This window comes from Melospiza melodia, chromosome 4, assembly GCF_035770615.1.
Source record: "Melospiza melodia melodia isolate bMelMel2 chromosome 4, bMelMel2.pri, whole genome shotgun sequence".
NCBI lineage: Eukaryota > Metazoa > Chordata > Aves > Passeriformes > Passerellidae > Melospiza > Melospiza melodia.
In genome coordinates, this window is record NC_086197.1 from 318815 (window position 1) to 335441 (window position 16627).

Below are 16627 nucleotides of genomic sequence, written 5' to 3' on the forward strand. Positions count from 1 at the left end.
CGGGGCACCCAGGGGCACCGTGCCCCACAGCAGGGTGGCAATGGGGTGGCTGGGGCTGGCTGTGCCGCATGGTGGGATGGGATGGAGGCCTTGGTGGAGTTGTGCCTCATGGCTGGGTGGGATGGGGGTCTCAGGGGTGGCTGTGCCCCATGGCTGGGTGGGACAGGTCCTGGGAGTGGCTGTGCCCCATGGCAGGGACAGAGGGTGGGTCCCAGGGGAAACTGTGCCCCACGGTGGGGCAGGATGGGTCCCGAAGGTGGCTGTGCTCCACGGTGGTGCCATGGTGGGACCCTGCTCCCCTGTCCCCCTCACACACAGGGAGGGCAGGGAGGTGGGATGGTGCCACCCATCTCCATCTGTGGGGCTGGGGTGGGACCCAAGGGCCCCCATCCATGGCCCTGGGGCTGGGCCCCCCCTGTGTGGGGTGAGGGTGGGACTGAGCCCCCCCATCCAAGGGGCTGGATTCCCTCTGTGGGGCTGAGCCCCCCAGGCGCCAGGGGCAGAACTCCCACAGGCCTCGTGTGTCCCCACAACCCCAGCAGTTCCCCCCTCCCCGAACCCTCCGGGCTCAGCCCAAGGGGGCTTCCCCAGACCCCGGTTCAGAGGGACACAGGGAACTGGGGTCCGTCCCCCTCGGCCCGTCGGGGGGTGAACACCTTTATTGAGTTCCAACCGATCCGGATCCCTTCAATCAGCCCGAGGAGAAAACCCGGAGGAGGCGGAAAATCCGTGTTTGGAGTTGTCCCAAATCCTCGCGGCTGGGAGCCAGGGGACGTCAGGAGAGGGGCTGCTGCAGGGCTGGGTGGCTGCACCAGGGGCTTTCCAAAAATCTCTTCTGCTGTCCCAAATCATCCCTGGTGTCCCAAACGAACCCTGACATTCCCAGATCACCCCCAGCATCCCCAGATTCCCAAGCCCTGCATGGGGCCTTATTCCCGACCCACTTACACTGGATTTAGGGAGGGGAGGAAAAGGAGGAGTAGAAAGAGGAGGCGGAGATGGGAGGATCCGGTCAGCCCTTGGAAACCTTTGGGAAAGGATTTAAGGGAAAACCTGGGGATTTGGAGATGGCCGGGCCCGATTCCACGCAGCTCTGGTGGCTGCAGGGGGACAAACAACAAAGAGAGAAAACCTGGGGCATGGTCCCAGAGCGGGGTGGGATGAGGCCCTCCCCCAGGGGTCTGGGGGACTCAAGGCACTTGGAGCGGGGCTGGGGGAGGGGTCTCGCCCAGATCCCAGGGGGCAGCGACAGGGGAGGAGGGTCCAACCTCCCTGGGGTCACCTCCAGGTCACCCCCTGGGCCCTGCGGCTGCTCTGACGGCTTTGGGGTTTTCAATGCTCACTTTTCATTCCAATTTCACATCACTGTTTCCACTTAATCCAATTTCACTTATTTGGTTCCAATTCCATTTCAATTTCCATTTTTAACTTTGATTTCAATGTTTAATTCCAATTCCATTTTTAATTCAAATTTCAGCCCAATTCAAATTCCAATTTTAATTCCAATTTCAACTTTAATTCCAATTCCAATTCTAACTTTTATTCCAACTGCAATTCCAATCGCAATCCCTCTGTGAATTCCCCAGTCCCCCCAGGCCCCCGGGGCCCCACAGCCCCGGGCAGCCCCGTCGCTGCCCCCGCGCCAGGGGAGCTGTTCCCACACGTGGTAAAACCAAAACATACAAAAATAACCCAAAAGTCGTTAAAATCCGGGGAAAACCCACACCGAGACGAGCCCCAGGTGCCGGGGGAGTGTGGCTTTCCCGACCCCGTCCCCGGGAGCCGGGATGGGGTTTCTCCGTGGAGCAGCGGCCTCGGCCAGGGACGGAGCCCACGAGCGCTGCCGGCTCGAGCCTAGAACTCGTCGTGCCGCACCAGCGCCTCCCCGAAGTCCGTGGCCTGGCTGCCCACGAACAGGTCTGACTTGTCCACGATCTCCTCCCGCGTCAGCTTCCCGTCCTGCAGGGAACGCCACGTCCCGCTATGTCCCCATGCCGTTATGCCCCATCTCCCCGTCCCGCTATTTCCCCGTCCCGCTGTCTTCCCACTCCTCTCATCCCGCTATCTCCCCATCCCGCCACTTCCCCGTCCCACCGGCTCCCCATCCCGCTATCTCCCCACTCTTCCCATCCCGCTGTGTCCCCATCCCGCTATTTCCCCGTCCCGCTGTCTCCCCACTCCTCCTGCTCCCCAAATCCCCCCAGAGCTGCTGGCCCACCTTGTCCTGGTCGGACTCGTAGACGAGGTGCCGGGCCTCAGCCTCGGCGTGGTCGTAGTCCGAGGGCAGGATCCAATCCTTGGTCTCCTCCTTGTCCATCTTCCCGTCCCGGTTCTTGTCCCGGAACTCCACGAACTGCTCCCGCTCCGTCTTCACCCACTCAGGCTCATCAGCATCACCGTCCTGGCTGTACATGTCACCTGGGGGACAGCAGGATCAGCATCAGCCCCACGGCTCCGTCCCCACCCCAAGGACTGACCCAAAGCCTTGAGTTCCCTAAATCCATCCCCAAAACCCCAAAGCACCACCTGGGTGATGATTTCACCCGAAAATCCTCTGTGGAGGCCTAGGGGCGGGTGGAAGTTGAGAGAGAGAAGAACATTCTGTGAGGGGGAGGACTGGGAAGGACACGGTGGCAGTGGCTCCCAGGGGACAGGGACACTGAGGGGACATGGACAGGACATGGAGCAGCAGCACCAGTGTCTCACCAATGTACTCCTCCAGGTCAATGAAACCATCGCCGTTCTTGTCAATGTCCTCCATGGTCTCCTGCAAGAAGGTGCCAGCGTGAGCCGGGCCCAAGGCAATTCCTGCCCCTCAGTGCCAACCCCCAAGCGCCTCTGCGCTGGCCCCACCTGCACGACGATGTCCTTCATGTAGTCGTACTCCTCGGGGTGCAGGAAGGCCGTGAACTCCTCCTTGGTGGCAGCCAGGTCCCCGTCCTTGTCGGCCATCTTGAAGCGCCGCTCGTCCCGCACCATCATCTGCTTGTAGTTGAAGCCATCGTCAGGGTCCGGATCGTCTGAGGGGAGCAGAGAGCACCCGGCTCAGTTTGGGCAGGGCGAGCACCCGTAACCACCAACATAGCCTCAACCCGCTCAACAGTCTCAGTTCAACCTCAGTTCAACCTCAGTTCAATCTCAACCTCCCCCACCGAACCTCGGCTTCCTCTCAACTTCAACCTCAAGACAACTTCGATCTCCTCAGCCCAACCTCAACCCAACCTCAAGCTCCCCCATTCAACCTCCTGAACATAACCTTCTCATCCTCGGCTTCCTCAATGCAACCTCAACATCCTCCACCCAGCCTCAAACTCAACCCAACTTCCTCCCTCTCAGCTTAACCTCCTGACGCTTTGCCAGCAAAGCTCAATCGCAGCCAGCCCTTCTCTGCCGCGCCCACTGTGGAACCCTGGGCCCATGACATTCCCAGGGAGAGGCCCCAAAAGACAGGCCCTGGGGGCTTTGGCCGGCTCGGCCAGAGGCTCAACGGGAGCTATTCTGGGAGGGGAATGTGTAAGGGGATCTCGCTGGCTGCTGGCAGTGGCAGGGCCAGCAGGCAGCGGCCGGGTGGGACCGTGGGGCACGCGTGGCTGCTTGGCACAGCCCTGCCAGCAGCAGGACAGGACTTACGGACACAGCAGTGTCCAGCAGCCCTGGAGAACGTGGACCCTGGGGGACACTGCCACGCTCTGCTGAACTTCAACCAGAGCCAGACCCCATCTAACAAGGTCCCAAAGCCCCTGTGCCCCTGCTCTGTTACCTGGGACAAAAGGCACGCTTTGGGGAGCCCTGGATTAAGGGGCTCAGGATTCAAGGAACTCTGGAGCATCCATTAAATATCCAAAGATTTTGACTTTAAGGCAGCTCTGGGTGCAGAATGAACCCCAAATTCCCCATTCTGTTCCCAATGTTTTGCCTTGAGAAGCAGCATAGCCCCAAACAAGGAAACTTTCAGGACCAGTGCCATTAACAGACAATTCCTTAATTGCTGTTGCGCTAATTAATGGGTTTGATGGGGGAGTGGTGGGGGGGCAGATGGGTTAAAAAGGGTTAAACCCCCCCAAAGCCCCCAAAGTTACTGCCTGCCTTGGTGCCCGGACTGGGAGAGGTTTGGGGAAGCAGAGGGAGCAGAGGCAGACAGAGCCAGAGGGTTTTGCTCAGAGTATGGCAGCAAAGCCACAAACTCAACCCAACATCTTGTGTCCTGGTTTTGGATCCCACCATGGGATTGAGGAATTAACAAAAACAGGAGTGGTGATGATGATGATATTCTGATTTTGAAGGGAGTTTCAAAGGAATTTCCAGTCTCAGATGCTAAGCTGTTGGACGTTTATCACTTGATATTGCCTGCTTCCCAGGACTCCCCCCAGCAGAACCCCACACTGCTCCGTGACACTTCTGGGGGCCACCCAGTGACTCATCCTGGTGTGCAATTAATTAATTAATAAAACCACTCCCGGCACCTCGTTTTGCTGACAAAACACCACATTCTGGACCCTCCAGAGCAGCCGAGGGCAATGCCTGGCCCCACGCATCCCTTGGCAGGGGTCAACACTGAGGAGGCACTTCCAGAGGCATTCCAGCCCCACTCTGGGCAGGGAGGGGAACATTTGAGCAGCAAGGAGCTGTGGAAAAGTCATTGCTGCCGAGAGGAGCCGGAGCCAGAGCATGAGCAGGATCCTCCCGGCGCTCCGTAAGGACACAAGTATGTGGGAGCAGCGGGAGCGGAGGCTGCACGGGGCTCCAGGGCTGCTCCAGCCCTGGAACGGGCCGTGCTGGGGCTGGGCACCCCCACACCCTGCCAGACTGCGGGGATCTGCTCCTCCAGCTCATCGCGGGGCTCTGTCCACGCAGGGCTCTCTCGTCACGGCCCTTCCTCATGAATGCTCACGCTCCTCCCTGTCCAACACCTGCAGGTCCGAAAGGCCACCCCAGACCCCTCAAACAGTGCTCAGCCCTTCCCAGGACCTCTCTGCCCCTTCCAGGCTGGATCCACACAGGCAGATTAGCCCAGAAACCCATGGCAAAGGGAGCTCTGGGAGGTGCTGCCCCAGCCCAGGGGTGTCACAGGGCCCTCCCTGGCCACCAGCACAGCAAATCCAGATCCTCCCGGATCCCAAGGGAGATGGATGAGCCTCCCGTGCAGCGGCTCCCCCTCCGCACATCCCGCTGAGCAGTTTGACTATTTTTGGCAATATTTAGGAAATTAGAGTGGATTCGACACTCCAGAGCTGCAGCTCCTCCACCCGGGCCAGCCTACAGAGCTGGAGGCCAGAGCTGGCACAGGGCTTGACGGTTTTAGGTTTTAACCCCAAAAGAGCTGCTGCTTCCCTCACTCCCAGGGATGTCTGAGGCCATGCCTCACTGCTGGCCCACCACCTGTCCCAAAATCCCTGACTTCTGGGGTCTAACACTGCTCCCAGGACAAGGGAAAGCAACTGAAATCTCTGCTAGTGGTTTACAGGGTGTAGGGACACAACGGACACACCAAGGTGGCTCCACAGCTGCAGATCAGTGGGTTCCACCTGCTGGTCCCAAATTCCCCCACAAGCCAGGAATTCCAAAGGGCTGGAAACCCCCATTCCCCACATGCCATTCATCCCAAAATCACCTGGATTCAGCCCAGAGCTGCATTTGTCACCAGGGACATTAATAATGCCCAAGTGTGGCTGCAGAGGGGAAAAGGAGGGTGTGGGGTGTGTAAACTTTCAATTGGGAAGATTTCCATGTATTTTGGGTTCTTTTCCTTGGATTTCTCTTTGCTAATGCCAGCAGGGGGTCAATTTGTAGAGTTTTAGAGGTTTTAAGTGTAACATACTGGGGACATCTGCTCCAGCTGGCCCCATGTACACCAAGGCCACATCCTACATCATATTCCTATGCTTACCCAGGGGACAAATCCATCTCAGGTCAGCCAAATGCCAGCCCAGCACCACGGCACACTCTCAACCACAACTTTCTCGGGGCCTCCCTAATCCAGGCCCCAAACTCTCCCTCCACCACAACCCCATCTGGATCTGCATCCGTGCCACTGACCATCACTCCATGAGCCCATCCTGATCCCTGACCACCCGCTGACCATCACTCCTTGAGTCCATCCTGATCCCTGACCACCCACTGACCATCACTCCATGAGCCCATCCTGATCCAGGACCACCCACTGACCATCACTCCACGAGCCCATCCCAATCCCTGACACCCACTGACCACCACTCCATGAGCCCATCCTGATCCCTGACCACCCACTGACCATCACTCCATAACCACCCACTGACCATCACTCCATGAGCCCATTCTGATCCATAACCACCCGCTGACCATCACTCCTTGAGTCCATCCTGATCCCTGACCACCCACTGACCATCACTCCATGAGCCCATCCTGATCCATAACCACCCGCTGACCATCACTCCATGAGCCCATCCAATCCCTGACACCCACTGACCATCACTCCATGAGCCCCACTGACCACTATGCCACAAGCCCACCCTGATCTGCCTCCACCCCACCGACCCTCGGTGACCCAAAGCAGAGCAGGACGTCCCAGCTGCTGGCTCCAGGACAGGGCCATGCCAAGGGCCAGGACCTACCCAGGATATACCCATAGGTGGCATTTTTGTACTCCTCCCAGGACACAAGCCCGTCCTCGTTGAGGTCGTGGCCCTTCCACTGGCGCTCCACATCCTCGTAAATCCAGCGCTTTTGGGCAAACTTGATCCAGGCCTTCAGCTCCTCCACTGTCACAAACCCATCTCCATCCTCGTCTATCTTCCCTACAATCTTCCTGTGGGAAACACAGAGAAACGCAGCAAAAGTTTAAAAAAAATGAGAGGTTAGCAGGGAGGGAATGGGAAGGCGCAGAGGGGGCAAGCTGAGGTCATTACAGAATTTGGGAATTCAACCATTTGGAGAGTTTATCTTTAAAACCAACATATGGTTCAGCTGCCAAAACTTCAGCTCAGACATGGAAATCCCTGGCTTGGCCACTTTTGGACCATTCAGGTTTTGGTTTCTTCAGAAATTCTGAATTTTGGGGAAAAGCTTCCTTTTAAGCCCCTGGGAAAGACCCATCCATGCATCCTTCGACCAAGAGGGTGCAGGTGATGAGTACGGACCATATTTATATTAAAAATGGGAATATCAGCTCTGCGTCTCCTGGTGATGCCAGGAGAAAGCTTAAGGTGGTTATGGAATTTGCAAATTCAACCATTTGAAAAGTTTATCGTTATAACCAACATTTGTGTTAGCTGCTGAAAAGCAAGGTCAGCTGCCAAAACTCTGTCGTGGACACAAAAAAACACTGGCTCAGACATGGAAATCACCAGCATGGCCACTCTCGAACCACTCAGGTTGTGGTTCCTTCAGGAATTACGAGTTTCAGGGGAAAACCTTCCCTGTTAAACCTTGGGAAAGCTCCACTTGTATGTCCTCCCGCCTTGCTGGTGCCGGGCAAAGAGCAGGGATGCACATTTCTGCTAAACCCGGGAAGTTTGGGGAGGCCTGGGGAGGTTTGGGGAGGTTCGGGGAGGCCTGGGGAGGTTCGGGGAGGCCTGGGGAGGTCTGAGGAGGTCTGGCTGTGCCGGAGGAGAGGGAGCAGCCCCGGTGCCGGGCGGGCAGACACCGGAGCCGCAGCCGCGGAGCCTCCGGAGCCCCCGGAGCCGCGTGCCTCCGTTATTTTTAGCAGCAGCTGTAGGAAAGGCCGGCAGGAATGCGGGATCCAGGGGCAGATGGAGCCGGGGGGTGGGGGCTGCTGGATCCGCAGCAGCGCGCGCTCCCTGCGCGCTCCTGCTCTGTGCTGGGCAGCTCTGGGGCTCCTCCGACGAAAATCACCGATAACACTCCCAAAATCCTTTGTCTGGTGAAGCAGGATCCTGGTTTTTAACTCTAACATGAAGGTTTAATGGAAAACAGGTCAGGAATCCTGAGCTCCAACCCAGGTATTTGAGGAATTTTAGACAGGTGGAAAACACGGAATTTAAAATTTTAGATCACTGCTAGGAGTATTAATTCCAAAAATATTGACGCAAAGGGAAAACGGGGCACTGGAGCCACCCGTGCTCACACCCAGGTTTCCGTGTTTCAGAATTGCCTTGGTCTAGGAAAACCAGGAACTCCTCTGTGGCACAAAGGATGTTCCTGGCAATGAGAAGCTGGAGAGAGACTGGATGAACAAAGGGAAAATGTGGAATTTATTTCTGACAGTGAGAGGCCAGAGTGGGGGCAGTGGGCAGGGCTTGGAGACCTGAGTGATTTTAAAGAGAAAAGTATAAAATAAATATGTAAATATAAAAAATAGCTCAGCAATAGTGCCCAAATTTATGCACACATATGTAAAATATTATAGAAATATTTCAGAATTTTATATATCAATGTGCAAAGCGTCCCTTCCAATATTTCTGATCAAACACAGACATATGCAAAATGTCACATAAATATTCAAAATTTTCTGTGTAAATATATAACAAGTCAGTCAATATTATAAAATTCTGCATAAAATTATGTAAAGTATCACATGGATATTAAACATTTGTCCATGTAAATATATAAACCACAAATAAATCTGTTAAATCCTTCCTATTTCAGGGAAAAAAATTCTGTGTCTCCCTCTCCCAAGAAGGTACACCACCGGCAATCCATGGGATTTATTGAGGAAAATCCCTGGAATGGAGGACGAGAGCCGGCAGGGGTTGATGGCCAGGCAGTTTGTCCAGGGCAGTTTCTAAGGGGTTAATCAGGGAACAGCTTCCCAGGGAAGCCAAACCCTCTCCAGTGCTCAGGAAGCTCCCAAACCTCCTCCCCACCCCGGGCTGGCACCAGCTGCTCGCGGCTGCTTTCCCAGGGCAGCGGCCACCAAACCCTTCCACCGTGCCAAGGGCCCGTCCTGCCCCGGCAAGGGCGGGCAGCAGATGTTGGGGAGGGCAGCAGCTGCTCCCCGTTCCCACTGCCCGCTCCTGGTCCCGTTCCCGTTCCCACTGCCCGCTCCAAGGGACCAGCACTGACTGCTCCAGGACACACCGACCACCGGGGCAGGCACCGGGCGGCAGCTGCACCCCGTCCCCACTGCCCGCTCCAAGGGACCCACACTGCCAGGGATGGGCACTGCTCCACGACACACAGACCACCGGGGCAGGCACCGGGCGGCAGCTGCTCCCCGTCCCCACTGCCCGCTCCAAGGGATGGGCACTGCCCCGGACACACACCGACCACCGGGGCAGGCACCAGGCGGCAGCTGCTCCCCGTCCCCACTGCCCGCCCCAAGGGACCCACACTGCCAGGGACCAGCACTGCCCCGGACACACCGACCGGCCGGGGCAGGCACCGGGCAGCGCTCCCAAGCCGCGGCCCCAGGGCAGGAGGGGAGGGAGCCGAGGCGGAGCTCCCGCAGGAAAAGCGGCCCCTGCTGCAGCACAGAGCTCACGGAACCCCCCGAGATAAGGGATTATCGAGATAAGGGATTATCGGAGCCTCCGGGCTCGGGATGGCCGGAGCTGCCCCGCGGACAGCCCTGGGCTGTTTGTGCGCGGGGCAGTAAATCCCCCGTGGAAAGGCGTTCTGGGTAACTCGGCAGAACAATGGGATTGAGCGTGACGGGCTCTGGGACCGCAGCCCTGGCATCGGCAGAGGCCGGGGGAGGCCCAGCTTCCCTCCCTTCTGAGGCTGCTCCAGGGGCATCGAGGCACTCCCTCTGACTCTGCCAGGAGGCAAAAAAGGAGGCAAAACGCCTCCTGGATCCTGTATTTTGGAACTCATGGAGCGACCAGGGCCTGGCTCCAAGGGATCAAGGGGTTTTCCAGTTTAAATTGTCCCTGGAGGGAGGAAATTCACGGAGTGCTGGGGGAGAGGCCAGCAAAATCCATAGGGATGGATGGAACCTGGCAGCCCCTGCCCTGCACATCTCGCTGTGGGAATTGGCTCATTTTGGAGGTGTCCCCAGCACCCACATGTGGCTGAGTTTTCTTTTCCATCAGGGAGCACCATTTCCAAAAAACATCCCAAAATCCGCTATGGGCTGTGGTAGGTGCTGCTCCAGCAGCAGAGCAACGTTGGGATGCTTGGCTGAAAAAATCAAGTCTGACTGAAAAAGGAGAGATTCAAGTGGAATCTTGGGAAGGAACTCCTGCCTGGGAGGGCGGGCAGGCCCTGGCACTGGGTGCCCAGAGCAGCTGGGGCTGCCCCTGATCCCTGGCAGTGCCCAAGGCCAGGCTGGATCCTGGGGCTGGAGCAGCCTGGGACAGTGGGAGGCGTCTCTGCCATGGCACTGGAGGGGCTCTGAGCTCCCTTCCCACCCAGCCATTCCATGAAAACCCAGCCAAAGACTGGAGCCCAGCACCCTGACAATGTCCCGAGCTCCCCGGGAGTCTCTGTGCCCCAGGCCCCCCACCCTGCTGCAGGCTGCAGGCCCCAGGTTTGAGCCAGCCCGAGCCCCAGAACAACTGCGGCAGCAGCTGCTGCGGGGGCACCCGGCCCGGGCGGATCCCAGAACATCCCGGGCCAGATCCCAGGGGAGGAACGGCAGGATCCCAGGGCAGGCATGGCCGGATCCCAGAACCATCCCAGGCCAGATCCCAGGGGAGGAACAGCCGGATCCCAGGGGAGGAACAGCCGGATCCCAGAACCATCCCGGGCCAGATCCCAGGGGAGGAACAGCCGGATCCCAGAACCATCCCAGGCCAGATCCCTGGGGAGGAACAGCCGGATCCCAGGGGAGGAAATGCCGGATCCCAGGGGAGGAAATGCCGGATCCCAGGGGAGGCACGGCCGGATCCCAGGGGAGGAACAGCCGGATCCCAGAACCATCCCGGGCCAGATCCCAGGGGAGGAACAGCCGGATCCCAGGGGAGGAACAGCCGGATCCCTGGGGAGGCACGGCCGGATCCCTGGGGAGGAACAGCCGGATCCCAGAACCATCCCAGGCCAGATCCCAGGGGAGGAACGGCCGGATCCCAGGGCAGGCACGGTCATCCTGGAGTCCCAGTGGAGACACTGGATGGGGAATCTCCATACAGGCTCAGTTTCCCCAGCTGCCAACCAACCTCCAGCTGAGAAACACCAGTGATCCCAGGGGCTGCAGAGGCACGCAGGGAACAGGGAGCGAGCACAGCACAGCACATAGCCCCCTGTCTGCTCTGGAGTTTGGGGAATGCCGGGCACAGAAAGGGCTCCGGGCGGCTTTCTGGGGAGTTCCCGCAGGGGGAGCGTGCCCGTGCGTGCCTCCCCGCTCCGGGCAGGGCCACGGTGCTGTCCTTACCCCAGGCGCTCCTTGCTCTCCTCCGGGGTGAGCTGGTCGAAGCTCTTGGCCTCGTCGGCGCCCAGGAAGGCGTCGTGGTCGTAGTCGAAGCTCTGGGCGTCGTCGTGCTCGCGGGCGCTGAGCGGCGCCTCGCGCACCACGCGCTCCTTGCGCTCCGTGGGCTTGGCCGAGCCGCACAGCGCCCACACGGCCACGCACAGCAGGAGCCGCGGGAACCGCATCGTGCCGGGGCTGCCTGCGGGGACACGGACACCACCGTGGGACAGGGACTGGGACAATAATGTGGGACAGGGACACCAGCGTGGGACAGGGACTGGGACACCAACGTGGGACAGGGACACTAATGTGGGACAGGGACACCAATGTGGGACAGGGACTGGGACAATAATGTGGGACAGGGACACCAACGTGGGACAGGGACTGGGACACCAACGTGGGACAGGGACACCAACGTGGAACAGGGACAATAATGTGGGACAGGGACACCAACGTGGGACAGGGACTGGGACAATAATGTGGGACAGGGACACCAACATGGGACAAGGACACCAACGTGGGACAGGGACACCAACGTGGGACAGGGACACCAATGTGGGACAGGGACAATAATGTGGGACAGGGACACCAATGTGGGACAGGGACACCAATGTGGGACAGGGACAATAATGTGGGACAGGGACTGGGACACTAATGTGGGACACGGACACCAGCGTGGGACAGGGACACCAACGTGGGACAGGGACAATAATGTGGGACAGGGACTGCGGTACAGGGACACCAGCGTGGGACAGGGACACCAACATGGGACAGGGATCAGGACAGGGACACCATGATGGGACCAGAACACCACCATGGGACAGGGATGTGGGGACAGGGACACCATGGTGGGACAGGGACACTGCTATGGGATGGGGACACCAGGACAGGGACACCATGATGGGACAGGGACACTGCCATGGGACAGGGACCGCAGGCCAGGGACATCGCTGTGGGACAGGGACACCGCCATGGGACACTGCTGTGGGACAAGGACACCATGATGGGACAGAGACACTGCCATGGGACAGGGACACTGGGACAGGGACACTGCCATGGGACAGGGACACCAGGACAGGGACACTGGGACAGGGACACTGCCGTGGGAAGGGTTGTTTGGGAAGAATAGGGTTTAGGGACGGTTATCTTGGAAAAATTGGGGATTAGGGCAAATTATCTGGGGAGAAATGGGGATTAGGGTGTGTTATTGGGGAAAAAACAGATTAATAATAATACAGATTATGGGAGCAAAAATGACTAATTAATCCAGATGATCTGGGTGAAATGATAAATGTGGACTGCCTGGGCAAAGATGATAATTTAATGCAGATTGTCTGGGAAAAAAATGGGGAATTACTGCACGTTATTTGGGAAAATGGAGAATTAGTGCAGATTTGTGTGGGCACAAATGACTAATAAATGCAAATTACGGGGGAAAATGATGAATATTCTCAGGTCAAACTGATTAACTGATCCTAATTATCAGGGCACCGTAATGAACTGATACGGGTTATCTGGGCAAAAGTGATTCACTGACACGCATTATCAGGGCACAGGCATTCATTAACACAGCTTATCGGGGCACAGGGATTAATTAGCCCAGATTATGGGCACAGGGCATTCCCAGCCCCGTGCACGTGGGCCATGTCCCGTTTCCCAGAGCCCTCAGAGCAGCAGCTGGGCTGGGAAGGGATCCAGGCTGGGGAAGGGGGGAAGGAGGGAAGGACGTGGATGCAGATGGAGGAATGAAGGACGCGCACACACCCCCAGCTCTCGCTGTGGGTGAATCCTCCCCCACAGGCCCCATCCCCACGCTGGGACCTGCCTGGCCAAACCACCCAAACGGGCCTGGCGTCCATGGAGGGCACAGGGATCCAGGGGCTCATCCCTTTAGACCCCAGCAGGAACTCAGGGGCTCCCCATGCTCGGCACTCAGATCCCAGCTTAGACCCCATCTCAGATCCAGGTGTTCCCCATCCTGATCTCTTTAAATTTCAGTCCAGGTTTTCATCATCCAGGTGTATTCAGCCTTTAATTTTAATCAAGATATCTCTGGGTTTTAACTCTTTCATTCTAAATCTAATCAGATAGTCACTATCCAGAGCTCTGAAATGCAAATTTAATTCAATATATTCCCCATCCTTACCCCTTTAAATTTCTAAATTTAAACCCAATATATTCCCCAACCTTACCCCTTTAAATTTATATCCAGGTCTTCCCCATCCAGAGCTCTTAAATGCAAATTTAATTCAATATATTCCCCATCCTTACCCCTTTAAATTTCAGTCCAGGTATCCATCATCCTGGTGTATTCAGCCTTAAATTTTAATCAAGATATCTCTGGGTTTTAACTCTTTCATTCTAAATTTAATCCAGATAGTCACTATCCAGAGCTCTGAAATGCAAATTTAATTCAATATATTCCTCATCCCAAGTGCTTTAGCCTGAATTTAAACTCAAGATATTCCCCATCTTACCCCTTTAAATTTACATCCAGGTCTTCCCCATCCAGAGCTCTTAAATGCAAATTGAATTCAATATATTCCTATCCCTACTGTTTTAACCTAAAAATTTAAACCCAAGATATTCCCTGTCTTAGCCCTTTAAATTTACATCCAGGTCTCCCCCATCCAGAGCTCTTGAACATCAATGTAAACCCAGGTATTGCCATTCCCTATCTCCTAAAGTCTGTGGTTTAAAATCCCCTTTAACCTGAACTCACACCAAGGAGTTCTGCCCTGGGAGTGACCCATCAATGACCAGGAGCGACCTGGGACTGGTCTCACATCAAACCAAGGCAGTGGTGGCAGGACATGGGGGGAAGGACATGGAAAAGCCCTTTCCTTCCTGTTTTTGAATGAGGATTTATCAGACCATTCAGAAAATCCACAAGCTTCAATTCCTTGGGAGTGGGGGAGGAGGGGGCATGGCGAGGGGAACTGGGTTACAAGGAGTAAAAGTCACTTTTTTAGTGTTTCTGGGGAGGAGACAGCTTCCAGGAGGGAAAACCAGTGCCAGGTGTGTGTGGAGCTCCCTCTGGGTATTTCCATCCCCAGGAGCTGACTCCTGCTCCCCTGGGCACGTCCCAGCAGCCAGGGCCTGCCCAGCCCCGTGCAGATCCCAGCCTGGAGCACAGCGTGACCTGCAGCGGGTCAAACAGCCCCATGTTATCTGCCAGTGTCCACACAGAGCCTGCAGGCACTTGGAAGGGATCAGAGAGGGACAACCCCAGCTGCGGGCAGTGCCAGGAAAGGTGAGCAGGGACACCCAAACCCACAAACCACAGTTATCCACAAAGAATTCTCCAGGAAAACCCGGCAGCACCAGCAGCTCCTGCTGACCAAGGGATGGGCCTGCACTCCCTGCGGGGATCCCAGCCTGAGGGAAAGCAGAGCCCCCCTCCTCACAAGGGGCCTTGGCCCTTTCCTGATGGATAAAGGGTCTCTGGGTGGGCTGCAGGGAGTGGGGAGCAGGAACCATGTGGGGGTCAGAATGGGGGCCCAGACCCTCAGCTGGGGAGGAACTCGGGATTCCAGCAGGGCTGGGTGGGATTCGGATGGAGGACCTCGAGACTGCAAGGATATTGATGGAGAAACTCGGGGTTTCGGGTGGGTTTGCTGAAATACTGATGGAAAAACCCAGAATTCCCATTATCCAGTTTGCTAGGATACTGACAGAGGAATTCGGGATCCTGCACTGGGCTTGGGACTGTGGTGCCATTTAGAGGAAGCTGATGGGAAGAAGCCCCTCTGGACACACATTTCCCATGTGGGAGGCCAGCAGGATCCTATAAAATCCCCCACAGGCAACACAGTTTGTTAGGGTTTGGGAATCAGCCTGCTGTGGCTTTTCAGGGGCTGGCTCCCATTGGAGCAGGCAGGAACAGTTAACTGGGACCCCAGGGTGCCACCGAGGCACGGCGAGGGCGAGGGGAACTCCAGCCTTGGGACGGATGTGGGGGAGACACCGGGAGCCACAACGGGCTGGTCCTGCCCCAAACCAGGCCCGGAGTTCTGGGGGCACCGAGAGCTGCGGGAGAGGAGCAGGGGCGGGGGTGGCACCTCCTGGGCCCAGAGCCCCGCGCGGGGCGGCACCGGGGGTGCCACAGCCCGCTATCCCGGGGGGCCCACAGCCCAGTGTCCCAGTGTCCCGGGGGTCCCACAGCCCAGTGTCCCGGTGTCCCGGGGGTCCCACAACCCGTTATCCCGGTGTCCCGGGGGTCCCACAACCCGTTATCTCGGTGTCCCGGGGGTCTCGCATCCCCTTTCCTGGGGGTACCGCAGTCCGCTATCCCGGTGTCCCGGGGGTCCCACAGCCCGTTATCCCCACGGATAACGCCCGGGGCAGGCGATGGATTCCCGCGGGCCGGTCCCGCCCTGGCCAAGAGATGCGGACGGGGCTCCGTCCCCGGGACCGGCGGTCCCGATCGGCCCAGCCCACCCGCCCTGGGCCTGGTCACGGCACCGCGCAGCGGGACGGGCCGCAGGAGCCGCGGACGCGGCGGCGCCGCCGCTCCCGCCCGTTCCCATGGAGACCGGGCCCGGCGCTGCCGCCGCCGCCGCGTTACCGCCACACCGCAGCGGCCCCGCAAAGCTGCTCCCGCCGCTTCCCCGGCCCCAGGCTCCGGCCCCGGCCGCGGTGCCCATCCCGGTCCCTTCCCGGCCCTCACCGTCCCCTCCGCCGCCGCCGCTGCCGCTCCGCGCACCGGAAGTCGGCGCCGCGCCACGCCGCACGGCCCCCCGCGCGCCCTCCCCGCCCACCAATCACGGTCGAGCCACGCCTCCTCCTTTGCTCCGATGCGCGTTCCGATTGGTCTCTTCTGCCGCCACTCCGCCCCTCTGCCCGCCCCAGCCCGCACCCCGCCTCCCGCGCCCTCCTCCGGCCTCGCTCCCTTCGGCCCCGCCCACCCCGCCGGGGACGGGGGCACTGATTGGCTGGAAAGCGCCACGTCCTCAGGCGCGCGCCGGCCGCCGGCCCCGCCCACCGGGGCGCCCCGCGCCGCACTGCGCACGCGCGCGCGGGAAAGGCAGAGTCACGTGTGCGGGAAAGGCGGGAAAGCCGAGGCGGGACTGCTGCGGCGGGGGCGAGTGTGCACCCCTGGTCATGTCTGATCAGCGCCCTGGTCACTGTCTGATCACTCCTGGTCAGTGCCTGGTCAGTGCTTGGTTACTGTCTGGTCACCCCTGGTCACCCCCTGGTTACTGTCTGATCACCTCTGGTCATCCCCTGGCCAGCCCTGATCACCCCTGGTCACTCCCTGGTCACCCTGGCCAGCCTTGGTCACCCCTGGTCACCCCCTGGTTACTGTCTAATCACCTCTGGTCATCCCCTGGTCACTGCCTG

At 58.4% G+C, this 16627-nt stretch overlaps 1 protein-coding gene across 1 annotated transcript; it reads right to left on the bottom strand.

Moving 5' to 3' along the window:
- Window positions 1–623: 623 nt before the first annotated feature.
- Window positions 624–11483, bottom strand: CALU (calumenin). Its single transcript, XM_063153578.1, has 6 exons — window positions 11249–11483; window positions 6591–6784; window positions 2854–3020; window positions 2707–2767; window positions 2219–2418; window positions 624–1959 (listed from the first exon to the last, which is right to left on the bottom strand). The coding sequence occupies exons 1-6, from the start codon at window positions 11467–11469 to the stop codon at window positions 1855–1857; spliced, it is 948 nt and encodes a 315-aa protein (XP_063009648.1). The 5' UTR covers window positions 11470–11483; the 3' UTR covers window positions 624–1854.
- Window positions 11484–16627: the final 5144 nt, after the last annotated feature.

Coding starts and splice junctions, on each gene's coding strand:
- CALU (XM_063153578.1), bottom strand. CDS start 11,469: ATGCGGTTCCCGCGGCTCCTGCTGTGCGTGGCCGTGTGGGCGCTGTGC. Junction 6,785..11,248: donor GAGAGCAAGGAGCGCCTGGG/GTAAGGACAGCA, acceptor TGTTTCCCACAG/GAAGATTGTAGGGAAGATAG. Junction 1,960..2,218: donor ACGAGTCCGACCAGGACAAG/GTGGGCCAGCAG, acceptor CGTTCCCTGCAG/GACGGGAAGCTGACGCGGGA.